This window comes from Cheilinus undulatus, linkage group 6, assembly GCF_018320785.1.
Source record: "Cheilinus undulatus linkage group 6, ASM1832078v1, whole genome shotgun sequence".
Lineage (NCBI taxonomy): Eukaryota > Metazoa > Chordata > Actinopteri > Labriformes > Labridae > Cheilinus > Cheilinus undulatus.
In genome coordinates this window covers 35481710-35497946 of record NC_054870.1, presented here as the reverse complement: position 1 = coordinate 35497946, position 16237 = coordinate 35481710, and the positions used below count along the sequence as shown (strand labels likewise).

Sequence of the window (16237 nt, the reverse complement as noted above, 5' to 3'; positions counted from 1 at the left end):
CGTGATTGAAAAGGAGTTACAACTGCGGTCACAGTCCGCTCCGATATGACTCAAGAGAGGTCTAAAAGTTCAGCTGTGTCTCTCTTATAGCGAGTCCATTAACTATTCCAATACATACATCATGCTGTGGGAATGATCTGATAGAAGGGGCTCTTTCTTCATTTTCATGCTGTCATAAGTGGGCATGTTTTACTGTAGCCCTGCTGCTGTTTCTATGGTTTCAATTTATCTAGTGTAAACAGTAGGAAGGAGACTTGACGTAGAATGTCTGAGAGGAAAAATAACTGTACGTGGGGCGAAAAACTTAAAAAGACACACCCGAAGTCAAATAATTTCAATAAATGAAGCCTGTGATGCTGTTTTTCCCCTCGCACTAATTGAGACTCAAATAGCACGAGTGACAGTGAGACAGCTAATTACCATTCTTTGTAATGAAGTCAATGGCAGACAGTGTACCCTGAGCAACACCCTGCTGTAGCAGACATAAAAGCAAACACAAATATCTAATTATGCCATCATCTCTCCTTGCATTCCGCCTCTGCTGCAGACATTTCATTAATTGCCGGCCTGCACTATCGGTCAGCTTACAATCACTCTGATGATGTGGACAATAAGAGCCGGGAGGTACTCATGGCTCATCAAGTCAGCGGTAGTTGACACATCACATCTCATCTACCTCAAAAGAAATGCTGCTGCTATGACGTGGACTATGGATATATCCAAGCAAAGATGACGACTGTGAGTTGCTAATAAGAAACTGTTCAGAAAAGAGAAAGTGCGCATATAAAACTGCAAGTGATGGAGGGTAGAAGTGCTTTTATCAAAGCTATAACCTTTTACTTTGCATAGGGAATAAATTATCATACACAGCAGGTTCAAAGACACAAAAACACACACATCAAGTCAGCTAGAATCGATGATTATCTCTCCTTTCATCTAAGGCTGTGGCGACAAAGGCAAACATCTCTTCCTCACTGACAAGCTATGTAAATAATATCTCATAAAGAGACTTTACCCTGCCAGCAAGCATTGTAGAGGTCCTTAGTTTTGTTTCATATAAAGTGGATGAACAGTGTTTTCATTCCACTTCTCTCTATCTACCAAACAAGCCAGGCTGAGGTTAAATTATTTCAGTGTTTTGCTTTCCTGCTTGCCACTTGCATGAAGATCAAGAACAAAGCGTAGCATGAGCTGACATACAAAGAATTTACTATCTTAGCTGATTGTCTGAGACAATAAATATTTGTTTTTTTCCTGCACTTTCAACCCTACGCTGACTCACATGCTTCTGATTTGTCACTGGATGCCGTCCTGGATCCATTTTTAACCTCCCAGGATCACTGTCAGAGCCCCAGAGACCTTGAAACGACAAAGCTTAGCTGATCCTAACACTAAATATTTCATGACCTCACAATTACATGAAATCAAATCTAGGCAAAAGCTGTTCATTTATATTGTATTATCAAAGGGAGTAGAAAAAGAAGGGGTGAAAAAAAAAAGGGGGGGGGGGTATCTATGAACCTCCCGAACTCTAATTAGTCTGTGTGTCCCAAAACAAGAGAGGGAGGAATAAGTGCACGGGGCTCGGGATAATTAAGCGATTGTGAGCGGCGTGTACGTGAGCTGTCACTCTGATCGCCAGCCATGTCACACTTGGCAACACAAGCGCGACCGGACAGCCGCCCGTCGTCTTTGATCTGGGGCTCATGCATACGGAATCAGGTCAGGCCGTGGTCACACACATTTACACACATGCAACACACACTTAAAGCGATAGTAGAGAGAGACTCTTTGTAAAGGGCCACAGTGCTGGGACCTTTTTTGAAAGGGAGCCTGACTGTCAAGCATGCACAGGAAGAAAGGAAGGATAAAGGGGGAGAACAGAAGGGGTGAATGAGATAAATCCACTCAGAACTTCAGAGACTTAAAACAAAGTAAACTATGGCTGCAAGCAGCTCTGAACGGGCCAGCGCACCTTTGTGCATGTTGGAGTTTGGTGCATGATGGGCTTGTGGCACAGCTGCTAAATCTGATGCTTTAGGACTTTCGTCACAGCCAACATAAAAAGAGAGTCCACAGTACAACTGACAAAAGCATATCGTAAAGATACAATGTAGGTTACCTTTGATACTGTATTTACTCTAATGTGCTAACATTGTTCCATAAAGTTGCACTGATTTTATATCAACATAAAATTATCTTGACTGACACTGGACACTGTGTACCAAAATTCAAAATCCCAGGTCAAATGTGGCATCGGGGCTGATCTTTCGAAATAATGTAGGGACCACTACTGAGCAATTAAGCCACACCCACTAAACAAGTGAAATCAATATTCTTGATTTCTCTCTATGAATTTTCCAAATCATGTTTCATGGCTCTATTACCATTTTTACCCCCTGACAAAACTTCTTCCTGTTTCATGGCGAAAAGAAAAAATAAAAAAAAAACATGAACAAAACTAATGGCCTTCACTGTGAAAAGTATGCAAATTTCAGGGCTTACCAGGACCACACCTTTTGAATTATGTAAAATATTTTAGTAGCTTTTCATCATTTACATCTCCTCTACCAGCCTGCCAAAATTCAGCTTGATTGGACTAGTGGCCTCAGATGAGTTAATCCTCAACAGACCCCTTGACATGGCAAAGAAACACTAAATATTACTTTTTGATTCAAAATGGCGGACTTTCTGTTAGGAATTCACCATGACAATAATAGACTTTTCTGTGTGGCTCATGAAGCTGAATATGTGTACAAAATTTCATTTCAACAGGTAAAATGCCCCGAGGGGCTTAATTTTGAGGCCAGTATAGGAGGCACCACTGAGCCATTAAACCATGCCCACACAAAAAAAATCAGATCAATAATCTTGTTTGCTCTCTATACATTTTCATCAACATGTTTTAATGGCTCTGTTACCATTTTTACCCCCTGACAAAACTACTTCCTGTTTAATGGCGAACAAAAAAATCACCATGGACAACACCTCATGACCTTGATTGTGAAAAGTGCCTTTCTCATGCTGTTTGAGCTTTGCATAAGATTTTGATAACTTTTCATCATTTACATCTCTTTTACCACCCTGCCAAAATTCAGCTAGTGGCCTCAGATGAGTTAATCCTCAATGAAACCCTTGACATGGCAAAGAAACACCAAATTCTCTTTGACTCAAAATGGCAGACTTTCTATTGGGAATTCACCATGACAATAACAGACTTTTCTGTGTGGCTCATGAAGCTGAATATGTGTACAAAATTTCATTTGGATAGGTAAAACGCCCTGAGGGGCTTAATTATAAGACCGGTGTAGGTGGCACTAGTGTAAGTTCCCATCACTCATGTTGGAAACCAGTTAAATCTCAAATTTTTCACCAAGCCCCACACACATGTCAAATTTCAACACTTTTCAGATATGTTAAGGCCAACAAATATGGAAACTCACATGGAATAAGACAGTGAATAATCCTAACAATCTCTAGTGTCCTGTTGGGTCTTCAGGCCCTTAAAATTAAGAAAAACTTAACTTACTGCTTCTGATTTTGGTTTGACCACCTTCATGAAGGCTCCTCTTGCTTGCGCCTCCATCACCTCTTTTCTTGTAACTTTCCTTGTGTCTAGAAACTTCAGGTGGGGCAACTTGTGCAGAACAAAGTACCTGCAAAGAAAAAATGAATATTTGAATAAAATAATAGTGTGTTTCTTTAAAGATCCCCCTGTTCTAAACACAAAGACAAACAGAGAATCTAAGGAATGGTGTAAACCGTCACATACTAATCAAACTGACACATTTTCTAATATGTAAATGCACGCATCAACTAAAGTTGAAAAGCAGCCGTGTTTACAGAGATTTAATGGTGATGCTGATTTAATGGTGATAGTTTCTTGTATGTTATAACCTTCAAAGCTGATAAGAATAAGCACAACATATAAATAGCACGAAAGGAGATACAACCCGTCTGCCAGAGCTGTCATTCTGGCAGCATCACACATATCTCTCTAAGCTTTCAGACACACTCTGTCTTTCATTGGGAGGGAGAGAAACGTCAAAAGATAATGGTTGGAATACATAGATGACAACAGATCCTTTCACAAGCAGGCAGGGAGAGAGGAACCAGTATGTCAGGGCTGAGCTAGCAGCCAAAAAAAGGAGGACATGCATGCAGCACCTAAGTGGAGGGTGAGAAAGGATGGAGACGGAGGTGGAGGTGGAGGGTATGGGCATAGTGGAGACCTGTGCGCACAGAGCCGTGACAAATTGATGATGGCGATGGCGATGAGGGGAGATGGCAAAGCTTGTGTCAAATTTTCAACACCTGAGGATTATAAGGAAGGGATGCAGGGATAGCAGACATTGGAGAGAACATATCACAAGGGAAATGCAGAAAAATACATTTAAAAAAATGACAAACATTTAATTGATCTCACAGGCTTGAAATACTTCTTATTTGGGCATTATGGTGTAGTAAAATGTCCCGCTTCTGACCCCTAATAAGGGCTCCGTTTTCAAATACAGGAGGCCCCAATCCCATCCTGTGTCCCCCTCTCTATAAAAGAGGGACTTTGTTCAGGGCATTTCCATGATGAAACGTAAAGATGCCCTTGGGAGACACGTGGAGAGGTCATTCTCCATAGGTAACCCACCATCACAGGGTCAGAGCAGATGACAAGGCTCTGTCAGCCGGTGGGGATATTAATGATTCAACCCAACCAGGGAGGGAGGATAAGAGAAAGCACAGGAGGGGAGAGGAGGGGAGAGATGACTGAGGGGAAAAAACACACATCGGCTTTACTTAGTGGCAACAAACGTGTTGAAAACAATGTGATTTCTACTGCCTTTGGACATGGTAAATGTAGGTACAAAAACAAACTAGACTGTACTCTACACAAAATGTAATGATGATAACAGATAAGCTGTTAATGAATGATCCAATACTCGCTATTTTATTTTGAAAGAACTGCATAATTCTCATATAAGGGTGATAAATAGAAATATTTCTTAAATACCTTGCAAATAAAAATCCTGATCATCCATTTGTTTTTTTTAAGATAAACAGGATGTTGCCTTGTAGTTACATTGTACAGTTCAGTAGAAATGTCTGGATACATTTACATGAGTAAAAACATGACCTTAAAATTAACATTAGTGCATTGAAATTAGGGGTGCACCGATTGCAATTTTCTGGCCAATCACCGATCTTTAAAAAGCCTGACCTGCCGGTTCCGATTTTGGCTGATACCGATTTTTTTTTAATAACTGACAGCATACACCTTCAATGTTCCAATCTTATATTATTAAAAACACTGAACAATACCTGTGAAACAACACAAACTTGTTGTTTTAACTGCACATGATGTAGTTCTCTGAAATATAGATAAAAGTTTAGAGCATTGCTGTCCAAACTAATAAATTATATCAGTTCCTTTAGTCTTTCATTTTTCACATTTTAGTACATAGAGGTAGAAAAGATCAGTGGATAAGATCGGTTTCATATCTAAGTATCGGCCGATTGCCGATCCCCCAAAATTAAGGAAATCGACACCAACGATCGGTGCACCCCTAATTGAAATAATGCAATATTTACGCAATTTTTAGAAATATTATCCTTAATATTTGTTGAAAAGTAGAGTACTTTTCATGCACTTTTAAACAACAACAACAAAAAAATACAAAACATTTTTACTGATGAGCAGCTATTCAAGATCCACAGTACGTGGACATGTATCCATATGTTTTATTTGTTCTGTTTCCCCATGATGCAATGTAATCTCTGGTTGTTTTGCTGTGATTTCAGATTTTTCCCCTTATTTCTACAGCATTGAAATCACACAAAACAAACACAGGACTAGTGCTGTTGAGTACCACTGCGGTAGATCATATTTAAGCACCAGTCCTTCAAACCAAAACAAAACTGCAACTTCAAGGGACAGCCAAGTGACCAGCTTGGTGTTTTTATCTTTGTATCACAAGATAATTATTCTGTTATCATAAGAACAAAAACTTAGTAATATCAGAACAGAGACAGGGATCAGTGTTATTAGTAACCCCTTGGGCCAGGATGGAGAATTCAAAGACTCTGGGCCAGCGCACTGCAGGTTTCAGTTACAACGGCAGGACCACTGGAGTTAGCTGGAACAAGATGCAGATGATATTGTTGCTGCCAGATCTGCTTTTTACTGCCAACATATGCAGAAAAATCAGATTGTTTTGTTCAAGTATTGTAGGAATGACTTTGTTACTTGTGTTTCAGTTTGTTTTCTAAATTTTTTATTTATTCATTCCTTTTAAGAGTTATTTTTTGGTCTTTTTGCCTTCATTCTGAGTGGACAGGACAGTTGACAGTTTAAGGAGTCTGGGAGAAATATAGTGAGTAATGACATATGGGAAAGGAGCCACTAGTTGGATTGGAACCCACTTGGAAAACTATGTTTTGAACATGCGGCCGACCTAACTACTAGGTCAAATGTGGCCCCCTCTTTAAATTAAATTGTAAATTGTTGCTGTTGTTTTCTGTACTGAAAGTAATATTCATGGGCTAGCACTTACTAAAGCAGTGTCAGTGATCTTGAAAAACATATCTGAGTACTTGAATCCCTGAATAAGATAATTACATCTGTTGTAATGGAAAAATCCTAAAATCACGAGTCCTAAAATATTTTTTTAACTATTTTGTCTCGCCTGGAATTGTTGTCTTAAAAAGCTTGTAAAACTAAACCTGAATTAACAACCAAAGATTCTGATGTGTGAAGCACAGTAAACAATAATGACTGGGGCTTTTTTGTACAAACTCGTTCTCCTATCTCTTGGGGACCAATAAGTGAAAAAATAATCATTCTGTGGCAAAAAGTCTTCAAAATATTTGCATTTTTACAAAAAGTTTTGAGGCTTTTTTGTATTGTCTGTATTTGAGCCATTACTCAGAGCAGATCCTGTCTGCAGTGACACAGAGGGAAACATCACAGGCTCTCTGTCTCTCCATTATGAGCTATTCAGGCTGTCTCATGCATGATCGAATGATCAGTTTGATAAAGTAGGACCCGATAACCTAACAGCCTGCCATTAGTCGTCACAGCCTGTCACAAAGCATATGGGTTTCAAAATTACATTTAGCATTAGCTGTCAGAGCAGAAAAGATAAAAAATGAATTAAAAATGAATAAAAAGGCATTGAATATTGGATTTATGGCTTTAATCTTTAAATACCCCAGAAAGTCACCTGAGTTCCAAGCTCACCAACAAGCTTTTGTAAAGGTTACAAAGGCATGGATAGTATCATTAGAACGGCAAAACAGCGACCTCCAAGAGGAAAAAGACTCGACCTGTCATATGACAACAGCGGTTCCAGAGGACTATGATAGAGATACACAAAAAAAACAACAACAAAAAGATTAGACATGTCTATTTAACCAAAAATTACTCAGTATCATAAAAAGTAATAAAATGTACGCATGTCAGCTTAGGGCTTCATACTTGGCAAGGTAAAATATGTTAATGTGTATTCATTTGAAAGAAAATCAATGGAAATCATGTCCAAGCTTTTCAAAGCATCATTCAAAGACAGAAAAGCTCCATATTAACTCCTTTAGGATTGAAGCTAGGGAAAAATAGTGGTGCTAAATCTATGGAAAATAATAAAATCCAGTATGATTCTGCAGCTGTGTTTGTGAATTAAGAAAAGATGAAGGTTGAATGAACTCAGAGCACAGCTGGCTGTTGAGGCACCTGAGGCACAAACGCTTTGATCTCCTCAGAAAGTAGATCTGACAAGTTAATAACTTTCCTCCAGATAAGAGGTTAAAATGTCAAATACAAATCTGTTAATGTTTATACATCACAAAGAGAAGGAGAAAACAGAAGTTAAACTAGAATAGAATCATCCAGGAAGCTGAACTTATCCTGATTATTCACTACTGGAAACATAGAAAATCACAGCTTTGACTCCTTGTGTTGTTGTAGTACTTTAAACGGCCACTGAGCGTTTGCACTGTGAGCTAAGAATGGGACATTTAACCTCCCTGCAGACTACACAGCACTGAGTGAATGAAGACTATGTTTCTATGTCATTGCACTAATTGGGGCACCAATGCAACGCACCAGGCTATCTCACTTGAGAGGCCGAGAGCTCCCGAGGCACTGGGCCGGGTATTTATTGCCCAAGGCCAATGCTGTCACGACCTGCATACAGCCTAACCTTGTCAGACATGAAATCTGCATCACGCTCAAATTGATGTTTTACTATGTGACACGTTATGAATATTACATTACAGGACCCTAGACGTTGTCAGTCAAAACAGAACAGCTTCTCTCACCAGTAAGATAAGCAGAGAGGAGAGGGGGGAGGAAGGGGGAGGGAAAGTGAGAGAATGGAGGGAGACAAAAAGAGAGAAGAAAGATTATTCAAGAAAGGCATGGGCTAGTAAATGATTAATAGGCAACACAGAGTCAGAAACAAGCACTTAGGGCTAAAACAGACAAAAGAGAGTATGCTTTTCGCCTTTTATCGCATTTCATGTAAAGGACCTTGACAAATGGTGGTCATATTGCACGGCTTGAGGCCTAGCTTGATGTTTAATGCATCATCTGCTCTGGTAAGGCAGGGTAGTAAACACTCATTTGTGGTGGTGACTAGTCACACATGAAATCCATTTTGCAAACTGGAGTGTAGAAGGGCCGGTTGACAAAGCTTTTAGAGTGATGTGGTTGAATCCACAGTCTGCTTGTGAAATGTAAGGGGGTGGATGTAACAAAAAAGGAACATCTCCAAATCCATTACTTACAAAAACTATCACTTTGAACTGTCTGAGGGGGAAAAATAAGTGTTTTAATTCCATTCTGCCCTTATTTCACCAGGAATACTACCATCTAGACAAAACATTCTCTCACTGAGTCTTTTCAAGCATGAAAAGTTTCATATAGAATGAGTGGCACACAGCAGAATGATTCAGGAATAAGCACTAACAGTACAATCACCTTTGAGATCCAATACAACAGTTCTACCATGATTCTGACTTGTACAAAGCTTTTGCATGTTCAGTTTTGGCTCAACTGGTCAGAAAGGTAATAATTCTACTTTAGATTAATTTCTGCAGCCATATTTTGGAGTAGTAGTAATGGTGCCTCCAATATTTTGCCCATTCCACTGGCAAAACAAATGTTAATGCAAAGTGTAAACAGGGTCAGAGTCACCTTAACCTCCTGAGTCCTGAACTTTTGTGCAGAGTGCATTTTTAGTTTTTCCCACTTGTTTAGAAAAACTAGGACCTGATAAGTCTCAAAGTTCAGCCTTGTCTTTGAAAAGGAATTAGTATTGACCAAAAAGTATGTCCACAAATCTCCTGAAGGTCCTGTTTCTGCAGAAAATACAGCACTAGATAGGTTTATGAGCAGATCTTTGGCTGTGTGTCAGCCTGTTGGCCAGTTGTTGGGGTCTTCAGTCAGTAAGAGATGGTGTCAGTCATTGAGAGAGGGGTGGTGGAGGCATTTTGAAGATGGACTAAAGGATCTTGCTCAGGCCAAGCATTAACAAACTTACCAATAGAAGTTCTAAATTCCTTGGAAATTTTCATTGAAAAAAATTCACAAAATGCTCTCAAATTTCAAATAAATGACCCAAAATTCAGAAAATTAAAATTCTTTTATTCCTCAAATATTTTGGTGAACAAGTAGGTTCCCCTTAAAAGTTCATATGAAATTCCCCAAATTATACAAACAAATTCCCCCAAATTTCTTGGAAATTATGGAAAATTCTTCAAAACATCAAAAAAAAAAAAAAAAAAATTCCCTAAAGTGTCTATGAAAACTCTTGAAAAATTTAGAAGGATACCAGCGCTTGATTTCCAAGAAAAATTCTAAATAAATTTCTCAAAATCTCTGTGAAGATATACCCCAAAACTTCAAAGCAAATCCCCCCAAAAAACAACCAACCATATTCCCTGAAAATTCTACGAAAATTCTTGAAAATATCAAAGGATACTCCTGCTCCAATTTCCAAAAACTAATTCCAAATAAATGTTTAAAATTTCTCTGAAAATACCACAACATTACAACCCCCCCGCCCCCCCCCCCAAAAAAAAAAAAAAAAAATTCAAATAAAATTCCCCAAAATTACAAACACATTTCCCAAATTTCCATGAAAATACCTGAAAATTTCTAAACAAATTCCATGATATTTCTATGAAAATTCTTGAAAATTTAAATGGACACCCTTGCTCAAAATTTCCAAAAAAAAAGTCACAAATACATTTCCTAAATTTTTGTGAAGTACTATCATGTTTCAAAGTACCCCCCCCCCACATAAAATAAAATCAAATTCCCAAAAATTACAAATACATTTTTCCTATTTCCATGAAAATACTTGAAAATTTCCATGAAAACACCTGAAACAAATTTCAAACAAATTTCCCAAGCTCCCATGAAAACAACTAAGAAATGTCAAAGCAATTTTTCCCCAAAGCTTACAAGGAAATTCTCCAATCTTCTTTGAAAATACTGGAAATTGTCCAATTAAATACCCAGAAACATCCATGAAACATCCTGAAAATTTCAAATAAATTCTCCCAACTTTTCAAGGGAATAACTTACGTACAATGGAAAATTCTCGACAATTACCTAAAAAAAATCTAATAGCAGAAAATATTACCATGATGTAAAGCATAAATGTAATATCCTCATATGTCCATGGAGGTACTTAGGAGGTTGAAAGGGAAAAGAAATTTAAACCTCAGCGATTGATGGGAGGGACAGAAAGGATTCTGCTGCTGGTGCTAGCTTTGGGGATAAGTACAAGTATTGAATAATAATAAGTATGGAATAGTGATAAGTAGCTACTGAAAATTATGAAAAAAGTTTTCTTTTCCTTCTGAAAAAATTTAAAGAATCTAACGGCTTTAGATATGATTTCTATAGCCATTCTGATGTTTGCACAGCTTCTTAGGCCAGCACAGTACTGGTTAATGATTAATGAGAGGGGTCTCTCCCTCACTCCCCAATAGTAGAGCAGGTGGGTTAGATGTGCTGTCAGACAAAGCAAGATCCAATTCAAAATGTATTTATCTTTCAATATGATACTCTTTTGCAAAGTTAAATATTTTTTTCTGGTGTACTTTAACATTTGTATAGTTTTTGTGAGCCTGAAATTGGTTGAAAATAATCAGAGGTAAGTAAATCAAAGCCTGGGCCATCAATAGAAGTTTTGCAGCAATCCTTACCTTATTTGTATAATCTTACAAGCAAATTAAATAATTTTCTTTCAGGCCACTTTATAGTAAACACCAAGATGGCAGAGCAAACACACTCATCTTGATCTATTTGTGTATCTAATATCTGTTTCTGTGACATCATCGCTTGTATTTACAGACCTGTATCTCTGGTAGTCGTCCTCATCCTTATCCGGGCTGACCAGCTGGTTGGGGCAGGCCTCGTTTCCCAGCAGGCTTAGGTACTCCAGTGACGGGGTCACATCAGCCAAGTGTTCCAGCAGGGCCTCGATATCAGTCAGGTGTCAAAGGGCGGATGTCAAGGACCTTGCGCTGTTAATTACATTAGCATTTACTCCCCGCTCTGCCCCTCCCCTGCCTGTCTGCGCTAAAACACGTCACTGTCAAATTTAGCGAGCCGCTCAAAGGGTCTAGTCACCGGCTTTGTGAGAGCGGGCAGACAGAGGGGCAATTTAAGGTGCAGGCTTTGGCATATACTAGTGACACAATTTGGCTGCCGCTCTCTCTCTCCCTTTTCTCTCGATCTCTTTCATTTCCTAGGTGGCCGGGTGCTGAACAGTGACAAAATGATGGATGCCCTGCGGTTCAAACAGTCCGTGCTTCCCAGAGCCGTGCTGTGGAAAACTTTTTTTTTTTTTTTTTTGTGAAAACGTGGAAAAAACAAACAGCCCCTAAGCAGGCACATTCATCACTAATACATTCACTTGGAAAATTGAGCCCCAAAGTGTCAAAATACAACGGCACTAATGCAGAACTCCAGCTTTAAAATGGCACCGTGCCACGACAGGATGTACATAATTGGCCTATTAGCATGTGCCGACCACTTTACAAAAAAAAAAAAAAAAAAAAAAAAAAACTGCAGCACACAGTCCCAGACGCACACTTCAAGGAGTCCCAGTTTTAATGTTGACTCTGGAAGTGAGCGTGTGTGAATGTGTGAGGGAGCGTGAGCATCGTTACCCAGTGGGATCTGCATAACCAGAAGAAAACAGGACACATTGCTAAACCTGTTCTGAAGCTCGGAGGGGAAGTTCACACATTTTTGACTGATCATAAACAGCCTCGCAGCGTGTCTATGTCTCCAGGTTTAGGGCGGCTCTGCAGAGCTCTGCTTTTAATGTGTTTACTTTGGGCGCTGGAACACATAGGGCTGTTATAAGCAATGAGCCAAAATGTGAGCATGTGCTAGCATGTTTAGTGACAAATTAAATAACTAGAATATCAGAGTGCTGAAATAGTGCAATAAAGCATAATGGAACCGAAGAAAACACTGCTAAAAAGCATGCCCTATAATTTAAACTAATGATCTAACAAGGCTGCAAATGCACTACATCAATTTATGTCTTATTCTTGCAATATAATTTTAATCCAACACTTTTTATTCTCTTTGAAAACACACATCTGATGTGTTGACTCTAAAATGTGATTCCACTAGAGGTCCCTGTGGTTCAAAAACTAGTCCTACATGAGGCTCAGTGACACAAGTTCCTTCAAGTTCTTTTGCACCCCTCAGAATTCTGCAAACAATATGGCATAAAAACTGCAACACAGGAAGGTTATTAGCTGATTAATGCATGCAAAATAACTGATACTAATGCATTAAGTGTCTGCATCTAAGACTCCAAATTGAGCTGATAAAAGGGAGTGAGTGATTAGTTTGAAAGGATATTTGGTTCTTATTGAGTGTTAAAGTGTGGAGGTTGGGTAACCTGGGAAACCGGAGGTCATTTCCGAGAAGATTGTTGTCGACGACCAGCTCTTCCAGCTCAGTGAACATTTTGAGGCCTGCCAGTGACCTGCAATGACAAGGCAACAGGAAAAAAAAAACTGTTATGGCTCTAAATCTGGTGAGCGGTTATTGTGCAGAAATAAATATTTCAGGCTGCCTCTTTCATACGCCGTGGAGAGTATGGGTCCGGGCCTGTCAGGGAAGTGAATGACAAGAATTAGTGGTGCTGAGCTCCCCTGGCATGGTGAGGCATCCTTCAGCGGGGCTGGCAGAATGAGGGATGGGGGTCACTTGTGAGTAGCCAGGATTCAAAACAAAAGGCTTCAGAAATGCGGCGGGCAGGATGAATTTGTCAATGTCTTGTGCCTTGAGGCGCCCAGTTTCGCCTGACCCTAACCCTCCATTCCCAAGACAAATCACTCTGTCACAGTTCACCTTCACTCCCCAGACACAAATTTAACTTGTCATCCATCATTTTCACAGAGGAACCGGAATACACTTGCAATCACACAAGGAATGGAGGGGAAACTTTTTGTGCGACTGAACCATGATAGGGGTTTTAACATCAAAAGATGTTCTTTCTTGTTTGTTTTAAGTGGAAATTCCACCTTTTTCCTCTCTTTTTTATGACACACTGCAAAAAGAGGCAACTCTCTCCTTTTGTCCTGCTCACATTCACAATCACACAGGCATAAAAATGATGGAGGGTGGGGTTAGGGCCCAGCAAAGTTCAAGTCATGGAAGGTGCACAAAGGCAATGTGTGTGTTGTGTCTAATCCCTCACACTGTCAACATGCCATGTTAGAGCGTCCTGGGGGACTTCATTGACATTTAAATCTGCCAGAGCTTGACAAAGATAGCATACTTTATAAAATCACAGCTAACACAACAGATAAATCTAATTAAACACAGTACTTTTCATAGTCAAGCACTTTATACCTCTCAGGGCTTCATATTTAGATACTTTGATTAATTATGTGTTTTTTTTTTTTTGCCTCCAAAGCGCAGATGGATGACCTTGACATTAGGTTACATAAATATAAATTCCAGCGAACAGTGTCACATTGCAGCATGACAAACTCAAGGTACAGTGAGGTCTAAACAGCTGCAGCGTGAACTATTGCTCCTCCCTGGATCTGCCGAGTGTCAATGGCTGCCATAATACACACCAACTTGGAGCTGAGTAAATATAACACCTCTTTCAGGACAATCTGCAAATGGATGGTGAAGAGCAGGAAGCAGCAGGGGGGCAGGGCATGATTTAAAGTCTTATTCTACATGGTTTATTGGATAACAAAAGAAAAAAAATAATTTGCAAAAACATAGCGCTCCAGCTGTTGTTACTTGTCTGCTTTTTCTGATCAGGCAGCTTCAACTAGTCCCGTATACGATGACAAATAGAATCACGGATTGTAAATACAGCCACAACTTTTTACACCAAATGCTGAAATGTTGCACAAAGTTGCAGCCATACTCCCAAGTGGAAAATTACAAATCAGCAATTCATCCCGGACCTGCAATTGAGGCGAACTGAGCTTCGCCTCCTTTCAAAAGACATCAACATTTTGCAAACACACACACCTGATACTGACAACAACAGCTGACAGCACCTAGACCGTGTGCTGGCAAAGCTGCAAGCTGACAACCTCTTATCAGGTCTGATTAATGCACTGGCAAGATGGATGAACGGAGAGATGTGCCAGTTTTTATGAAATCCTACTCTGCTTGTTTTTTCCCCCATGGTGATGATACTCCTGGTATCTTTATGAAAGCAAGAGTCCATTAATAACCTCCAAAACATTTAATTTAACCTAACTTGTTAGATTTTTCTTTCTGCTAATCCGTGGTCAACCTACTGTTGTTTAGCACTGTATTTAAGAGGGCCCTAATTATGTAGTAATGCTATTGTAATAAGCAGAAATTATCTAGTAATAATCAAGAATGAGATGTAATTACCTAGTAATAAGTTGGCATTTTACTAAGTAATAACTCAGTAATAATGAGGAAGTTTTTACCTTGTAATAATGTATCGATAATCAAGTAATTCCTTGTATTATAATGGCAATCCTTTGGAAATCAGGTGGTATTTTACTCTATCTCAACCCTAACCCTCTAACGCTAACCCTGGTGATATTGTCGCAATTCTTTGGAAACCAGGTGGTATTTTATCCTTACCCTAACCCACTAGTCATAACCTGAACCCTCATTATATCGTGAAAATACTCCAGTAATTAGGCAGTATTTTATCCTTACCCTAAACCCGCCAACTTTGGCCATTCTCTGGTAAATAGGTTGTATTTTACACCAAGCAATTTATAAGAAATAAGATGATAATTACCTCGTGTGATCGGGTGGGTTTGTTTGTTTATTTGTTCGTTTGTTTGTCAGCAACATAGCTCAAAAAGTCATGGGCGGATTTTCATGAAATTTTCTGGAAATGTCAGAAATGGCGTAAGGAAGAACTTATTAGATTTTGGAACTGATCCGGATCCCCGTCTGGATCCAGGAATTATTCAAAGGACTCTATACTATTGGGAGATAGGGCTAATGGCAGAGGTCTGTGCTGTTACCACTTCACACCAGGAGATGGCGGACATGAGTAACTTATTCAGTTTTGGAGTTTATAGAGTTTGAAAGACGCACGCCCGGTCGAGGAGACGAGTCGGAGCGTAACAGAGAGAAAGACAGCGAATTGTAGCGAGAATACTCACAATGCTGGGAGGAATAGAGGAATATTCACCCTCTGCCATGACTTTCAGATGTCCGGTGAGACCGTGGGTGCTTCTGCCATGACAGTCCACACGTAGTGAGGCCAATGCTTTGCCTCACCATGCCTCCACCCCATCAGGGAGGGAGTAATCGGCAAATTAGATTTTGGGAGTCATCTGGATCACCGTCTGAATCCAGGAATGTTTTTAAAGGATTCCTCACTATTGGAAGATAGGGCTGATGGTGGAGGTCTGTGCTCTCTGAGTGCTTTTCTAGTTTTCTATATAAGTTGCTTCAAAATTCCAAGGTATTTCTTTATTTTGGCCCACTAAATTAAAGTTTGTCTTTCTTGAATAAATTTCAAGTGATTTTAAGATTTAGGATAGGGTAAGAGGGTTGGTGTTAGGGGGTTAGGATTAGGGTAGTGTAAGAGGGTTGGGGTTGGGGGTTGGGGTTAGGGTAGTGTAAGAGGGTTGGGTTTGGGGGGTTAGGGTAGTGTAAGAGGGTTGGGGTTGGGGGTTGGGGTTAGGGGTTAGGTTTGGTAAAAGCCCAGTAGTCTGAAAAGATCCCTACAAGGGACATGGG

General features: G+C 39.6%; 1 protein-coding gene across 1 annotated transcript in view; it reads right to left on the bottom strand.

The window, feature by feature from the left end:
* The window catches only part of lrmda (leucine rich melanocyte differentiation associated), a 388232-nt gene that overhangs the window by 114829 nt on the left and 257166 nt on the right, over positions 1-16237 (bottom strand). The window contains exons 4-6 of the mRNA XM_041788811.1: positions 12884-13010; positions 11356-11495; positions 3530-3656 (exon numbers count right to left, since the gene is read on the bottom strand). Coding sequence (XP_041644745.1) covers positions 3530-3656; positions 11356-11495; positions 12884-13010 — 394 coding nt within the window. The remainder of the gene's footprint in view (positions 1-3529; positions 3657-11355; positions 11496-12883; positions 13011-16237) is intronic.